This window comes from Bradysia coprophila (assembly GCF_014529535.1).
Source record: "Bradysia coprophila strain Holo2 chromosome IV unlocalized genomic scaffold, BU_Bcop_v1 contig_81, whole genome shotgun sequence".
In the NCBI taxonomy this organism is placed as follows: domain Eukaryota; kingdom Metazoa; phylum Arthropoda; class Insecta; order Diptera; family Sciaridae; genus Bradysia; species Bradysia coprophila.
Genome location: NW_023503375.1, coordinates 3,813,682 through 3,831,572, shown reverse-complemented (window position 1 = coordinate 3,831,572; position 17,891 = coordinate 3,813,682). Strand labels below are relative to the sequence as shown.

At 35.5% G+C, this 17,891-nt stretch overlaps 2 protein-coding genes across 4 annotated transcripts; one reads left to right on the top strand and one right to left on the bottom strand.

The window, feature by feature from the left end:
• The first annotated feature begins 11,240 nt into the window (after positions 1-11,240).
• On the top strand, positions 11,241-12,854 carry LOC119072142 (SET and MYND domain-containing protein DDB_G0273589-like). The gene has a single exon (XM_037177285.1). It carries the CDS (start codon positions 11,241-11,243, stop codon positions 12,852-12,854), a length of 1,614 nt encoding a protein of 537 aa, XP_037033180.1.
• Positions 12,855-15,062: 2,208 nt separating this feature from the next.
• LOC119072507 lies at positions 15,063-16,023 on the bottom strand. Of its 3 annotated transcripts, XM_037177750.1 has the most exons (5): positions 15,916-16,023; positions 15,574-15,855; positions 15,414-15,511; positions 15,251-15,259; positions 15,063-15,188 (listed from the first exon to the last, which is right to left on the bottom strand). In XM_037177750.1, exons 1-5 carry the CDS (start codon positions 15,988-15,990, stop codon positions 15,173-15,175), a joined length of 480 nt encoding a protein of 159 aa, XP_037033645.1. In that variant the 5' UTR covers positions 15,991-16,023; the 3' UTR covers positions 15,063-15,172. The 3 variants fall into 3 exon arrangements, with proteins under 3 accessions (XP_037033645.1, XP_037033643.1, XP_037033644.1); XM_037177748.1 differs by having other exon boundaries at positions 15,251-15,511; XM_037177749.1 differs by having other exon boundaries at positions 15,251-15,429; positions 15,621-15,855.
• Positions 16,024-17,891: the final 1,868 nt, after the last annotated feature.

Below are 17,891 nucleotides of genomic sequence, written 5' to 3'. Positions count from 1 at the left end.
TCAATAGAATAATTTCCTCACCAATTCATTTCTCCATCGTTCTCTAATCATCTAATTTACCCCTATTTACAAAACTATTTCGAGGAATTGGACGGTTATATACAAGTTCTATAGTATATAAGTCAGGCAAACATTTGAATAAAGCCTCACAGTACTGATGTAATCATTCGCCATCACCATGACTTACCAAATTTATAATAATTTCAATTTATCTTGTTGTTTATAAAGTCGATACAACGAGAGCTTTTATTGAATTGCCCAACAATATTCACAATTATGTTGTTCTTCATGTTACGTACATACACTTCTTATACCTATCTGACCAAATATGCAGGAGGATTTATACAAAACAAATCAAACGTCATTGTGTTTTAGTATGCTCTCATTTCCTGCAAAAACATACGTACGCGAGGGGTGAACCACTTTGAAATAATCACCAAATAATACCAAATAACCACCAAATAATCAACTTGTCATTTAACAAATACCATCCAAAATGTCCAGTTTCGAGGCCACTTCCATAATATGACGAACTAATGAATAATGACATATTTTAAAGCGTGCAGTAGCCTCAAAAGAGTGACTCAAACGTCCTCAAAAAAAATCTCAAATAATCACCAAATAATCCTCGAATAATCACGAAATATATTTTATTGCATTCCCCGAAAAATTACTTATCTTGAGCGCTAATTCATACATTAATAGGTTGCTGTCAAAACAGTCATATGTTGTTGTCTCGTTTTCGCTCATGCAATAAAGCATTGTATTTCATATGTAGTAGGATTCTCACTGTCGCTCGAGGATCCTACTCCATATGAAATAAAGTACTATTATCACATACGCGCGATGTTCGGATGTCAAAATTACTTAACTAGAAGAATAATTCAAAAATTATACTTCAGTTCTATGTTGTTGTCTCGTTTTCGCTTATGTGATAAAATAGAGTACACACTTGTCACTATCAGTCTCGGCAAGCCTCGACTTCTTGTGACAAGTGTGTAATAATATTACACTGTAATATATATTCTTTTTGGTCCGAGTTTTTCCTCAAAGTCCAAATTAACGTATTACACCACTAGGGTAACCAAAGAAGTTATTTGGAGCTTAAAGCGTGTAAAATACCTCAAAAAATTGAAAAATCAAGTTTCGTGTCATTATTGACCTGAGCTTCGCCTCTTACGAACAAACTTTACATGAAAACAGGACTTTTAGACTTTTTATCACTTGTTATGTAAATTTTGAAATATTATGTGGTGATTATTTGGTGATTATAACCAAATAATCCAAATAATCACCAAATAATCCTTCGCAAAAAAAAGAGTGGTTCACCCCTCGTACGTACTATACAGCAAGACATATCTATAGAGAAACCGAGTTACAGATACACGTCTATGTAGTTCTTGTGCTTGAAAGACCGGGCACATCACTCAACATAAACATAAACCATAATCGTATACCACTTGCATAAGGATTTGAATACCAACTGGACAAATAATCTAGTTTTCAAACTTACAAAGAGATTTTCCAAACAATATTTGCAGAAACTTAGCCTGGAATTGTTTTTACATTGTTTTTTATGCAATGGTACAGAGAGGTTGAGTGGGTACAAATGTTTTGTTTTCATAATAAAGATTAGCACAAATCAACTTCAGTTTTAACAATGCTTTTGATTCAATGTTGGGTACAACAATGATTAAAATGCCTTCATTATTTTCGTCCTGCGAAGTCATTGAAAAAATAATTTGAAATTCTCGCTAAGAAATGAATGTAAACTGTGCACGATATTACTTTAATAAGTTAGTCAAACCATTTGCGATGACAAATCTTTTGATATCACAACAACTTGCCGAATATCACGACAGAGTAAAGTTAACCAGGCAGGAGCGCTGATTTGACTAGGGACCTGAATAATCTAGTTGCCCTATATTTTTTGCGAACAAAATTTTTCAATTTATGTCAGTGTTCATTTGAGTTCACTGACATCCAGTGTATTAGGTCCCTTATTTGACGTTTCGGAAATTAACCGCTCCTGCCTGGTTTATTTTACTCTGTCGTGCCGTGCAAATATTTAAAAATAAAATATTTGTGACATTTACATAGACTACATATACGTATGTTAAACCTTTTGCAGTTGACAAACATATTACCTGTTTTATTATCAGATCTGTTACTTCATTTAATCTAAATAATTTTAAGAGGGTGATTTCTAATCTTTTACTTCATTTTTTGAACATACTTTTTTGCCACATAAATACCGCATTAGTCAGAGCCTGTACCTGCAGTCTTTTGAGCCATTCTGCTTCTTAAAAATAAAAAAATCAAAGGTAAAATACGGACCACCCTAATCTACAGCCATCATCTGCAATTTTTGAAGCAATTCATGACTTGCCTCCAGGAACTATTTTGAGAAATCGATTTCTAAAAAATTCTCTAAATTTCCAGAAAAAGATTTCTCGAATTTTCCAAATTTCCCAAATATTTCTTTAAATTTCCTTTAAATTCCTCAAAGATTTTTTTTTTTATTACTCGAAACTAGTCCCGCTTGTCTCGTCACTATTTTCATTTTTCACAGATGTTATTAAAGTGGAAGCAAAATGAAATGATCGATTCTGAGTGTATACAGATTTGAAAGCCAGTATAGTCTTACATACCACCCATTCGAACTGTTTATATGGTGCATTTGTTAGGTTTTTTTTATCTGCAAACAGTTCCAATGCATACGCATAAGCTCGAGTTCGAAGCATAAACGCGCGCGTGCAAGCTCAATACACCGAAAAAAAAACATTGTGAATGTTATGCAAATCGACCGAAAGCTTGTTATTTAGAACTATACTCGTTTTCAAATCACAATTCGCTAAAGATCTTAATAATCGATCATTTCAATTTACCCTGCCTTTAACGAAACTTTAAACCAAAATAACTCCAAATCTATTGTTCCCTTAGAGCACCTTGGATTCTTCTGAATTATTTTAACCAGTGGCGCCGAGTCCTATAGCCGAATTGGGCAGATGTTCCATACGAGCAAAATCGTATTGGGCAGTGCCCTATAGTCTCACGACAGAGCGTTTCTTATAAAATCCCTCATAAGATCCCGAAAGATGAGAATTATTATTTATTGATCGTAAGGTTTTACGTTAGTATAAGAAAAGTCCTATAGACTTCGAGAACAAAACTTTGTCCATCCCGTCCATCACAGGACATATATCATGGTCATGGATTTCGACATAAATGTATTTTGTTGTAATGCAGGGGTATATATATTTAACAAGAGCTGTGTTGTATCTATTTTTGTTATTATTAATTAGTTATGGATACAATACATGTTTTTAATATTTTTTTTTTAAATACTGCGAAATATCCATAGCTTGATAGAATAAATAACACTGAGGCCGCGAGCGAATTTCGATATCTACATATTTTTTGTGTGTGAGTAAAATATCCGAAGGTGTCAAATCAACCCTAGAAACTTTATAACAGCTCACCACAGAACTGATGAATTGACATTTCACTTCAATAACGATTCGCTAGACCTGTTCGTGTGTAAATTGGTATATAATGTTCTTAGAGCATTGTGCCAGTGACTGGATGAGAAATGATGTTTTTGAAGAGCGTGTCTTTGCCAATTTTCGGTGTTTGAGTCTAACGTTTCCATTGTAAACGAATTCGTTCCACTTGAATATCCATGTAACTTAAACATAAAATGGAAATAAAATGTTGGATTTGTAATAAAACAATATCGAAAAGTTATCATAAATGTACATTATATGTTATTTTGATAGAATAAATATGTCGTACAACATATCACAACGAGAAAAAAAAATCTGAAAATAATTTACACAAATAAACAAATTCGCTTGCACAGTTGATTTATTGTCGCTTGTTATTTGCCTGAAATCATATTAGTATTATTTACCAACTAAACAATGTGAATTCTAGAGAATTTAACCGGTCGAAATTTGAATTTCCTATTTTTGTTTGCTGACAATTTAAAACAAAAATCATAGCTTTTTGTCTATAGCTCTTGCTATAGCTTGTGTGTAGTCGTCAACGTAATGGAATTGAAGCAAGCATAGGTAAACGACACGAATTGGAAATATTTATTTACGACATATTAATCTGCTGTGGAGTAAGACCGGACTAGCCGCCAAAAATATGTCTTAAAATCTGAACTTACCTGGTGATGAAAAAAATTTCTATGAGAAACAAGTTAGCCCAAGAGAGAGGCAGGAAACCAATAGCGAATTTTCATCATACAGTAGTGTATGACAGCATGTCCGTTGAATATGGGCTAAAGTAGCTAATATCTGGTTTACAGTTCTACTTTTCACAATATATCATCAACGTAATTATCGAATGAACTTCTGTTGATCTAAGTATTGACGCAACAGATTTACGCGAAATCTTTTAGTTTGCTATTATTTAAGACTCAATAGGACCTAACTCACCGGTTAATTGGTTATCGTGGTCGATAACTGTTGGCTTCCTGATTTAGTAACTGCGTGAGTGGAGAAACAGAGCAAGATTCTTATAAAACGTCTTTATTCCACGAATGACTATACAAGAACGAACTTCTATTTTCTTATGAATATGTGATCAAAATTAAATTGACGTGAATTTCACTAAAACTGAAAAACCAACAATAGCCGGACAAGGTACAAGTGCAATACTCAATTCACTTCACTTTCTGATGATAGTTAATTGTACTCCCTAAAATTTGTAAGTGAGGTAAAGCTTTTCGTCATAATCGAGATCGTAATAATGAAGTTGGCTCATCTGAAAATGACTTCCGTGACATTAGAACGTGCTAATTCTCTTGAATGTAAGTCATGGGTCTTACAACAGAAAATACACCGTACGTAACACGATCACCAGTAGGATGGGTCGAATCTTCCAACTTTAAAATCCACATCCAACGGCTTGTGTAGCTGGAAGAAACTTGAGGCATCATAACTTTTTCGTTATGTTGATTTTAAAGTTGGAAAAATCGATCCACCCTAAAAACGTTAAGAGTAAATTTGCCAAAACTTCGAACAGTCGGGATTCAAGTCGACTGCGATCCGATCGAGGTATAGCTCAAATGAATCGTTGTTCCATTCTGAGAATATCGTGAAACAACTTTTTTCCCGAAATTTTTTTGTTGGGCTGTCATGGCCCTTAGAAAATTTTTCTCCGGAGTTGTCGTGAAAATAGTTTTTGATCCAACATGCGAAATGCAAATATTTTAGTTCCCCCCCCCCTCCTTGCACGCGAAAATGTATGGAAATTTTTTCGAAAATGTATGGAACGCATGCTTTCGTCTAACCCCCCCTTCCCCCTTGGAAGAGTGTGTACTTTGTGAATGACCCCTAAGTGTTACAATTTTCTGCTTAACACGATAAGTTTTTTTTTTCAAGTAAATCTCAACCGATTTTCAAAAACTTTTTTTTTTATTCGATGAAGTATTGAAAATCCACAGGTCAAGCTCGAAAATGATTCAAGCATCTGGGAGAAGTTCCCAAAATAGCTTTTTGTTAAAACGATAACTGGAGTAATTCTCAACCGATGGCGAATGGGAAATGGGACTCCTGAGGCTAACTTCCACGATAAATTACATTGCATGGTCTAACGATCTAACTGCTGATGTTAAACAATTTTTTTTTGTTCTATTTCAATAGTTTTTTTGCTTGTTATATGATTTTGTCTTGTTAAAAAAAGCGAATAAACAGGAGAAAAAACGAGTGTGAAGTTTGCGGCCAGAGCGAAGCGAGGTAATACCACTCTATTTTGCGCTTAAAACCAGACCTGTACCGGAAAATGAAGGTATATGTGTTTAAAGAACTTTTCGAAGATTCTCAGTGAATCTAAACGAAATTAAACGTAACTAAACGAAATTATTAATGAAAGGTTAAGACCGTTAAAGTAGTTCTTCTTCCAAGTATATTTTTTCGGTCATGTTCAGACAGTCAAGGGATCTGATCCACCCAAAAGATGGGACCTAATAATTAATAGATTAGGAGAAAACTGTATCTAATTTTACTTGCAGTACCATGCGAAAATGAAAATGAAAATTTTGCAAGGGTCACACCTTTGACACTTGCGATAATTTTCATTTTCGCATGACTTCGCAATTGTTTGGAGATTTTTATTTTGCTGATAGGGAGGTTTTTGTAGCCCGAGCTTCAATCTGTAAACATGGACTTACACATGAACTATAACTATTAATGTCTAAACTGAAACTAAGACTGAAGATGTAAAAGAATTCAATCTGTTGAAAATAGTTTAAACAAATGAAGTAACAGAATCGATAAATATATTGATGACATACAGAATGGTAAAAAGATGTAACGTAGAAGGTACAAAAACAAACCCAGAATACCATTAAACATATTTCAATCTCTCTTGTCGGTATTCTAGCTTTATAATGACCGCAACGAGAATTCGCGGAACGTTCTCGTTCACGTTAGAGTAATTTCATTAATTCATGCAGTATTAAAACATAAAACAGCAACCAGTCACTGCAAAGTTTGAAAATCGAAACTGAATAACGTAGCACGAATTATATGCATATGTTTACTGAATGTAACAACTTTGCAAAAAAACAAAAACCGCTAGACAAAGTGCAACCGGATATACTTGGTTGAGTAAAATTCTATGCAAATTTCCGTTCACAAAATTGTGTAATCGTTAGCGGTATTTGTGAACACAAAAATTGCAAGATCCATTCTCTGTCTCTCTCGCATGTTGTTATACAAAATACACACAAAAATATAACTTAAAAGGAATGCAAACAGAAACTTTGTTTTCTGGAGATGTGTGATATGAATTTAAAAATATTTATTTTCTGTTAGCTTTCATAAACTTTTTTTTTGCTCACTTGTTGATGGTGTATAACATTACATAATATTCAACCCAACCAGTAAGTTCAAGAGTGTATTATGTTTTGTGTACATTTGGGTTCTTTTCCATCAACAAACAATTCTCAAAGATGTTGTCGAACTTATACAAGACGCTCAAAAGAGCAAAACTCGTTTCTCATGACATTTTATTTGACTCTTTTTTTGGTGAAACATTTTTTTTATCACAAAAAATATGAACTTTTATGCACCCCCTCGAATATCGACTGAATTGAAATTCATTATTTACCAGAGCTCGTTATAGAGTAATTCAAAATCGAACGTATTTCTTTCACGATCGATGTTGTATAATGTTCCTCGATAGGTCCCGATTCGAATATGTGGAAACTGACTTCTGATATTTTCTATCCGCCTTCGGTAATAAATGCATTCACATACACATTGTAGACATCCCATCATGTAAACTAGACTTTTGTTTATTATACGTTAATTAGGAAGTTTAATTATAAAATTTTACCGTACTTTTCATGTTTCAAGCACTACTTTCGACGGCCTCAGCATGTAAAATCCATTACATAACTCGGAATAAAAATGAAAATTCTCGTTTTAGTGTGTTTATTGACCTCGGCTGCGCCTCGAATCAATAAAATTCACACAAAAACTCTACTTTTCATCTTTTTCTCCCTAGTCATGTAAAATACTATTTAATTATGATTTACTAGAGTGGTCTTGGTCTGCAATGGTCGAATGCCTTTTTTTATTTTCTAAAAAAAACTCTTCATACATTTCAAGGAATTTTAAAAATTCTATTAAAATTCGTAGATGATACAGATATTGTGCCACGGCTCGTTGAGATATCTAAACTTCTGTTTTTCGATCTAGAGTATATTTTTGTCATTGAAGATATTGATTCAACACGTCAGGGCGACGATTCTCGTATTTTCGTAACTCATTATATTCGTAACTTGACAGTTGCGTGTATAAAATCCCATAAGAACTGTCAAGTTACGAATTCTTAACGTTACGAACGCTACGAAAATCTACGCGCCAGGGCCTCTTTTAAACATGTATTTTACACACTGCGTGTACTTGATTTTGATTTTGAAAAAGAAATTTGACACACTTTTATGATTACACAAAAATAAGTACTTACACACAAAAGACCAAGAAAACCCTAAAAATCTAGCCTCAGACGTAAAATTATCGTCGAGTTGGACTTCAAAATTATTCTTTTGCGATTTTAGCAAAAACATCTCCGCAATACAATAGTTATTTGCATCACTTGGATTGAAATCACGAAATTACAGTATACGTGTGAATTCGTATACCGAGAGAATAACTTTCGATTACGTATGTATGTGTCGTCGAGACGAAGTCGAGACGCAACATACATACGTATGCAAAAATAATTCACGTGGGATACGAACTCACACACATACTGTGATTGAGTGGTTTCAATCCAGTGATGCACAAAATTTTACACTCGTCACACCATGAAATACACAAACAACAAAACCAAATACAAAGCATTTTTATCACATTGTTACACATCGCTAAGGTTAAACTTAAATGTATAGAAGAAGTATAAGAATAAAGACGAAACCGAAAATACGCGATACAAAGACGAACGAGTCGATCGTTCGATGTGCATCACACTTCTCGTTGATACGGAGAGTAAGCTCCGCATTCGTATCAAATTTTTCTCTTTAACGAATAACATAAACAAACTCCACCATTAAGTAAAACATCGCCTGGATCCCTAGACCTGTTTGCAAGGTCTGCTGAGAGAGAACTAAAAAATGTGTGGTTTCCGATAACTTTTGACGCGTGATATTCAGTGTTTTCATGGTTTAAATGTCATTTAAAGGTGAACATAGCCAATCGCTTTGTACTACGGAGATTGTTAAGTGCGGTGCTGTAAATACGAGCGGTGTTGCATTTAATGGAAGAACCGCAATAATACTTTAGAATTAAACCTTTTAAAAATCGCCTACGGTTCAAGGAGTACATTTAATATTGCATTTCTATGAACCGGACATTCCATCAAAAATTTGGAATCAAAATATTCTCTTTCATGATAACTTATAACAGATTCTGTGTGTACTCTATACTATATAGAGTGTGTACTGTGTATTTTTCGTTTATGGAAGGAAACAACTAAACTAGTGAAAAAATGTGGAGTTTCCTCTTGATACACAAAGAATTAGAAATAAAATCGCCGGCGGAGCGAGCCAAGTTTTTCTTGAGTCTGTAACGAAAAATTTAGGTCGCTTCTCTCGGGATTTGGATTTTCTTTGGCTTACTGTTGTAAAATATATCAAAACACTGATATAAGTGATCCCAACAAAAATCTCTTCGAGAAAAGTGTGACGCAGTCTATGAAGTGCAATTTCTAAAATAAATGATATGAGTGGACGATTTCAGCTTCGTTACGCAAAAATTAAATTTTACACCCAATTAGTTCAAACAAGCTGGCTTAGTTTTATCTCATCATCTGCCAAATAATTTTTACCAAAAAAAATTTGACTGGAAACAACAAAAATTTTACCAAAAAAGTCTGCGTCGCAAAGTGGCAGATGTTCAGGAGCAGACCTGCAAGAAAATCTATCTGCCACATGCGACGCAGATTTTTATGGTAAAACTTTTGTTGTTTCCAGTCAAATTTTTTTTGGTAAAAATTATTTGGCAGATGATGAGATAAAACTAAGCCAGCTTGTTTGAACTAATTGGGTGTAAAATTTAATTTTTGCGTAACGAAGCTGAAATCGTCAACTCTAGCGATATCATTTATTTTAGAAATTGCACTTCATAGACTGCGTCACACTTTTCTCGAAGAGATTTTTGTTGGGATATCAGTCGTTTTAGAAGTGCTTTTTAGAACGAAATTTGAAAATTTGACGAAATAATGAATATTTGACGAAATTCGAAAATTTGACGAAAATCGAAAATTTGACGAAGAAAGCAACTCTCTATCTGCAACAATTCAAGAAATAGCTCTAAAACCCTAATTGATCCACCCATTTCCAATTTTTGACATTTTTTGCATATGCCCCTCTGTTCTACTAGTAAAACTCTGAGACTTTGCCGAAGAAAGCAACTCTCTATCTGCAACAATTCAAGAAATAGCTCTAAAACCCTAATTGACCCACCCATTTCCAATTTTTGACATTTTTTGCATATGCCCCTCTGTTCTACTCGTAAAACTCTGAGACTTTGCCGAAGAAAGTAACTCTCTATCTGCCACCATTCACAAAATAACTCTAAAACCCTAAAACCCACCCATTTCTAACTTTCAACATTTTTCACATATACCAGTCTGTTCTACTCGTAAAACTCTGAGACTTTGCCGAAGAAAGCAACTCTCTATCTGCAACAATTCAAGAAATAGCTCTAAAACCCTAATTGACCCACCCATTTCTAACTTTCGACATTTTTCACATATACTAGTCTGTTCTACTTGTAAAACTCTGAGACTATGCCGAAGAAAGTAACTCTCTATCTCTCATAACCCAGAAAAATATTAGTCCTTTCATCCTACGCTCGAGTAGCTCAAAATTTGGTCACTCTAATCACTCTAGCTCAAACGAATCTGCCCCGATTTTTTTTAATTATTTTTTTGTTCGAATCGTGTTACGAATACCTTTCATTTGATGGGTCGCACGCCTCTGTAGGTTTCAATACAGCTAAGCTACAGCCGAAAACGCGTTCCCGACCCTCGAAAACCACACTCAGAAACCACTTCGAGGCCAATAAAACAAAATTCTGGTTTTTCCTGGGGTAATGGCGTATCACATTTTCATTTTTATGTCCACCCTGAGGTTCCTGCAAAATTTCATGAAGATTGGCTGACTAGTTTCCGAGATCGACTGTCGATAGATAGATAGAAACATACAGAGTAAGTTGAAAGATTTTGATTGTTTGGGAAAAGTAATTTGGTGTATTTTGTATGAAAAGTGACCAATTTCAAAACGATGTATCTCCGACAATTTTAAACCTACATAGTCGAGTGATAGCTCGTTTTGCTCGTATTTGAATATGTTTTGTGGTGATATAAACCAAAGGGTAGAAACTGAAATTAATTGGTATACAAAAGCATCATCGAGTTTTCTTTTTCTTTTTTTTGACCAGCAAATCATGATTTTGATTCCGTTGTATACACACCGATGACTGGCTAAAAATAGAGATTCATTCCGTTCAACTATTAAACAATTAAACCATGCGAAACTATCACAACCGCGTCGAGTCTCCACTGCACGATTTCAATTGGCGCTTTAATGCACTGATAATTAAAAATAAATTCATCAGCACAGTCGATCGTATACTGTGCACAGTATTTAACATTTCGTAAATCGTTTTCTTGTTTCGATTATTCAAAATCAATTTAGTGATAAGTAACTTGAACGAAAGATGGATTCACTGTGGCAAAAAGAATCGAAAGATCCCGAATTGTACGTGAACATTTTCGAAAGAGTGTCCAACGAAAGTTTCGCTTCGTATTGGAAACCAACTTCTGAGGCAGTGCCCAACCTCAACCGAAAGAATAACGAAATATCTACACAATGTCGGAGAGATGGGAATACAAAGTTCAAAAACGCAGATTGGATGGAAGCATTGAATGCATACAATCAAAGTTTATGTTTCGCTGAAATTGGCTCGGAAAATGTGAGTTTGGCGTATGCAAATCGATCGGCGTGTTTTCTACATCTCGAAATGTACGATAAGTGTTTAACTGACATTGAAATGGCAAAACAAGCCAATTATCCGACAAAGTTGGTGCATAAATTGGACGAGCGACATGAAGAATGCCACAGATTGATGACAGCAAATAAGAGAAGGCATGAGTTGAGCTATGAAGCTGACGACCGATTACCGGGAATGGCAAATGTACTCGAGATACGTTGTGATAAGAGATTCGGTCGTCATGTCGTTGCAAAATGTGATATTCCGGCTGGAAAAACTGTTTTAGCTGAACGAGCGTTCATTGCACGTTTGTTGAACATGTGCTACGATAGCTGTGTGGTGTGCATGAAAATTTCCATGAATTTCATTGCTTGTAATCAATGTACGTCGGCACTATTTTGTAACAGTGAGTGCGCAAATGCCAACGACATACACAAAATCGATTGTGCCGAATTGCCACCCCAAAGGGAAGGTGGTCCACTGGAATATTACTCAGACACAGTGATTTCCATTATAGGCATATTTCCGCATGTCGAATCTTTGATCGAGTTCGTGGAAAATGCTATCGATTACGAATGTAAAGCACCAGACTCACTTAACGACGTGAAGTCCAAACTTCGTGCATTTTTGCAACTGTCGAAGAACGATTGTCCAACAGCGAAGAAGGGCCACGAACGCATAGTTGAAGCTCACAGAATATACAAAGGTTTGTTATTACGAAAATCAATCCAAACAATGTTTGAAACTGAACGAAAGAAACGTTTTCTGATGCACTTGGTGTTACATCTCAACTGTGCTATGATCAACAACGGTTACGATGCGGACAACGGATTTGAAATGTCGATCTACATAATCTCAGCGTATTTCAATCACTCGTGTGCACCGAATGTGCTGGGAATAAATACGCATCACAGTGTACGATACTGCCAAACAGTTCGACCAATTAAAGCCGGACAACAATTGTTCGCATCGTACGTGGGTGATCTAACTGTTGCACCCGGCCAAAATTCGATACACGAAATCGATTCCGACTGTCGTCAACGAATGTTATACGAAAATTATGGTTTTCGATGTGAATGCGAAAGGTGCAAGCCCAACATGAGATCCTGGCAGACGAATTCGCACAGAATGCAATCGAACCGGTTTTTCCAGTGGTTTCATGCGAAATGCGATAGTTTTATGAATAGTGGTGTTGGTGCACAGCAAGAAAAAGCTGCCATGTTAGAGAAGAAAATGGTTGAGATATTGAATCGATTCGGTGACAATCACTGGTGCAATGAATTGGCGTCAATGATAGCAAGCTATCAACACTTAATCATGAATTTTCCGAATTCAGACTAAAAATAGTTGGTTTGCTGACTTTGTAAGCAGCTGAGCACTTCGGCTCGTATCGGCAATCTCACATCTATTTCGCAAAACATCCCATTTACTAACTAGTTATCAAAATAGCTATTTCCTAACTAGTGTTGAAATATCGTGGCTTCGTGGCGTATTTCTGACGTCGTTGAGAGGAAAAATGGGTTCATTTCATTTCGTACACAAAAAGTACGTTCTGTACACAAAACGTCCCTTTTGTACACACACAAAAAATATTTTGTACACAAAATTAAAGATTTTGTACACAAAATTGATTATTTTGTACACAAAAGGTCTGTTTTGTACACAAACAAAAATATTTTGTACACAAACATAACTGATTTTGTACACGGAAACCGTAACAACGTACACAGAAAACACTATTCGTACACAAAATCTTGTTAAGCTTCTAGCAATTTTTTGAATTAGCTTTACGCGATCTCAGCACATAAGTTATCAAGTGTGACAAAACAAAGAAGCTTTATCACAATGAGAGTTCTCAATTGGCTGTGTTTTTTGATTTTGAGAGATTTTTTTATTATAAACATAAATTGCATTGAGCAGCACTTTCATTCCTAGAAGTTAATAATTAACAGAACAACGGCACCAAAAAGAAGAGGTAATACAGTTAGAGAAGAGAACGTGTAATTTGTGTCTGTAGTCTTTCAAAAGTATATTTGCTTAATTCAATCTTTTGTCATTGGACTACATCTTGTTTCGTACACTGTCTTTACTGTAGGATGATGTATTTTCTTTGTGCGGGGGCTCCGCCCCCAAACCCCCGCGCCTGCGGCGAGCTTTTCTTTACGCCCTGCAGGCTGCCGTACGTTCATGGGGCTCTGCCCCAAACCCCGCTAGGGGCTCCGCCCCTTAGACCCCGCAAGGGGGCTGTACCCCCCTTGACCCCACACTGCGGGGCTGCCGCCCCTCGACCCCGCTTTTTTTTTTTTTAATATTCCACGGCCTGCGGCGCTGCTACATAAATAAATAATTTTTACCAATTACTTTCTCATCTCAAACAGCTCATTATTAAAACACGCTAACGTCGCTGAATCAATATATTCTTATATCTCTCAAAATCATCAAATTTATGTACAAAATGATATTTCTATGTGTACAAAATTATACTTCTTTGTGTACAACACGAACTTACTGTGTACAAAATGAACTTTTTGTGTCCAAATTGATCATTTTTGTGTACAAAATAAGCATTTTGGTGTACAAAATAATCATTTTTGTGTACAAAATCATGGTTTAATAATAAACAATAAACTTTTTGTGTACAAAATGTAAGTTTTGTGTACAAAACTGACTTTTTGTGTACAAAAAGAAATAAACCGGAAAAATGTTGTTCCTAACTTATGCTGAAAGGCTTTTTTAGCGAATTTGATTCCAGAACTCGACTCCGGCTCGTGCTGAAAACCTCTCATTCGCTAAAAAGCCTTTCAGCATGCTTTAGAAAAATAACTATTTTTGAAAAGCCGATCGTGCCAGACAACGAATTAATCCGATTTTCAACTATCGTCGGGCACGACGGGCTTTTCTGTCAAATGCCTTCATTTTGACATTCATTTGGAAGCTTTACGATGTATGACTAATCCTGCCCTCCCTCGTTAGGACCCTTTCAGTACGACAGATTTCAAGCCTTGGTACTTTGGCATAGATTTGAAACCTTGGTCATACCAAGAACTCAAAGTTACGTGAGGCACTCGCCTATTACTTACTTATTTACTGACATTTTTATGGATACTCACAACGCACTCCAAGCAAATGTGCTTCGATTGACACCTGACAAATATAGTACTATTTTGTGTGAAATTTTATCCCCACTCTTTTGACAGTGTAAAATTTTGTATGGAGCACTGTCAAGTTTCAGTACCCTATTTAGAGTACCACTTTTGCTGAAGTGCGTTGATACTCATCAGTGTGTCATTGATAACCCGCTGTAGTATCTTGTTAAAAATAAAAATTTTAAAACATCAGAAAATGGGAAATATAATTTGAACTTCGGAGTGAGAAAGAAAAATGAAATGTCAGCAGTGTATCGAAGCAGAATGGATGTGAGGTAAGCGAATTTTATTTTCTATCAGCAATTAAACTGTAAATTTGGGCACACCCATCATCAAATTTATAGTAGACAATTGTGAGTCACCGCAATTCAAAGTCTGTTTGGTTGTGAAGAATTTTATTGTAAAAATTTCCCAAATTTCATTTTACTAGCGGCAGTGACGACAGAATAGTGTCTATTCGTTCTTTCACTGACTTTTCCAAGTATCCCAGCACTGTCTTCTTAATGCTAGTTTTTAACTCTTCTGAGATCTAAAAGTAGAAATTGATTTGTTAGCAATATTCCACCGCATTCACACAAAAACCGAATCTACCTTTTCGGATAGGTGGTCAAAGTTTTCAAGATTCTGAAATTCTAACTTTAAATCACCGTCACTGGACACGTTAAACTTATTCACCGTCACAACCAAATTACGTTCCACTACAAGATCAATATCAAGCGAAATATCGGTCAGTGTGCCCATGATTTTGATTTGGGGACCGAAACATATTAACGTGACCTTTCCTGAGTATACGACATTGGTGTTGCGTATTCCAATCCGAGCACGGGTCGAAATGATGGGACTGCCTAATGCCTGGAATAATTAAATTTTATTGGAATAAAATTTGTTAAAGTGGCAGATTTGGCAGATCTAACATCAATTTTCAGCTCCGAATCGCCAGTTCGACAAAAATTAGCTAATCCATTGATACTTCCATCCTGTATGTTTGCGGTTCCAGGTATAATAATTCCACATGCAATATTATGCTCAAAATCAACGCTCACATCTGGAAGTTCGGACGTATCCAAATTATTGCTTTCTAGTTGATTGTTCAGGAGAGAAACAGCCTTGTCAATGTACTCGTTAGCATCGACTTTAATTTGACCATTTACGATCGATTGTATAGTCACAGCACCATCAGTTTTGTCTTTGATTATCTGAATTGAAATCTGAAGTTTCGTATAATGATTTCCAGCGAACAAATCTGAGACAATCACCTTCGATACTAGGTCTGTGCCTGCGTCGATGATACCATCTTTCAGTTTGCTGAAATCAATGCCCGTGCTAGTCATCTTAGGTTCGTATTCTGCTATCGATTCGCTCAGCGTTTTTAATACGACTAACACGACGAAAATTGAATTTCTTTGAATGCTGTCATATCTGGTGGTATATTAATTGTGGGCAATAAAAAGATAAGATAAAGGCCCGCACTTGGTGTTTTGCAGCAATTGGAATTTTGCATTTCTTTAATTTTTTAATGAGAATTTTGCTCTGAATCTTGAAGAATTCAATAGGTCTACTATAAACCTTACACAGACGGCCATCATATCATCAATTATTGCGTGTTTCATCTAAATTTGCGAAAAAAAATTGATGCTAAATCTAGTACTTCATAAGGCTCTTTACGATCACATTAACAAGAAACACATATTTATTCGCTGCTGTCGATATCAGATGACATACACGAAAGTAACAATACCCACACATTCATACCAACGCACCTTCAAGGTATCCAAGACTCAGTAACGTCAATAAGATAACACCCAAAATTATATTTAAGTTAGTGAAAGCACGTTACGTCTGTCATTACTGACCGACTTATACGCTATATAGTGCACGAAGAGTCACACAGAAAAAGCGAAACATTCTCCACGAAGATTTATTCTTGGGAAAGCTTTCCGGAACATCAAATATGTATGAGAAAGTAGGTACTACATTCCAACCAATATACGCAAAAGTTTTCATTTTTTTTTCTCACTTAACTTTTCCAAATTTAAGTAAAATTGTACAAGTTCATCCGTATCCAGATATTTGTGTCTGTCCTCTTTCCCATTTAACATCCTTCTTTCTTTCTACTTTTTTTTCTTCTTCTGCTTCTTCTTCATGTTATACTCTCCATCTAACAAGGCTGCTTAACTTATGTAAACTTTAAATCGAATTGTTGTACTTTTCAGCTTTTTGTCTACGTGACGGTATACCCAATATGTGTTTTGTTCTTGTACTGGTACATGTGTAACACACAATGAAAAAGATATGCGAGAGGAGCCCGGAGTTTGTGTTGTGTAATATGTGAGTGGGAATTGTTCGGATTGGATTTGGATATACTTGTCACAATAGAGGGATTACAATGTTATGATCGGATATATTACGGGGGACAATGATTTGAAATTGAGAACATGTGGGGTTGAGCAATCGATTGTTGCTGCTTCAAAGTTGTTGTTGTTGTTGGGTTCTTTTTCTCGTGGAAAATCATATTTATGTTTTGATTTTATGATATATACACGCTGTGGTTATTCAGCTTCCTCCATAATTTTTTTTTTGTTGTTGTTCGCATTTTTTATTGTTTTCATAAAAAAAAGTTTGGATTTTGTGTTCTGTGAACTGAAAAGTATGTGGAAAAGTGTTTACTTTTACGACTGATGAAGTGCTTAAAAGCCTTGAATTTTATTGAAAATTGTTTATTGAAGCTAATACTTTGCGGAATACATGAATATTTTCAGATTAACTGAAAATTTAATTTTCTCATCACAACATTTTTGACCAAAATCACAAACCATGAACAAACGGTGGGTGGATTGGCGCCTCATCAAAAAGATCGATGAAAAGTTGTATCTGAGCAAAAACATCTAAGGCCGCCAAGTTTCTTCTATTCAAGAATGGGTATTATACTTGATGTTACTTGCAGCGGATTTTTGTTGAGGCGTTCAGCTCGAAATACAATCTCCCCACACTCTTCAACCAAAAATGTCCCAGCAAGACAGAAATTCAGTATAACAAATGAGAATCTAGATAATCTGTTTTAGCACGGCAGAGTAAAATAAACCAGGCAGGAGCGGTTTATTTTCGAAACGTCAAATAAGGGACCTAATACATGGGATGAAAATGAATTCAAATGAACACTGACATAAATTGAAAAATTTTATTCGCAAAATATCAAGGGCTACTAGATTATTCAGGTCCCTAGTCAAACAAG

Coding starts and splice junctions, on each gene's coding strand:
- LOC119072142 (XM_037177285.1), top strand. CDS start 11,241: ATGGATTCACTGTGGCAAAAAGAATCGAAAGATCCCGAATTGTACGTG.
- LOC119072507 (XM_037177748.1), bottom strand. CDS start 15,990: ATGACTAGCACGGGCATTGATTTCAGCAAACTGAAAGATGGTATCATC. Junction 15,856..15,915: donor GCACAGACCTAGTATCGAAG/GTGATTGTCTCA, acceptor ATTTCAATTCAG/ATAATCAAAGACAAAACTGA. Junction 15,189..15,250: donor TTGACCACCTATCCGAAAAG/GTAGATTCGGTT, acceptor TTCTACTTTTAG/ATCTCAGAAGAGTTAAAAAC.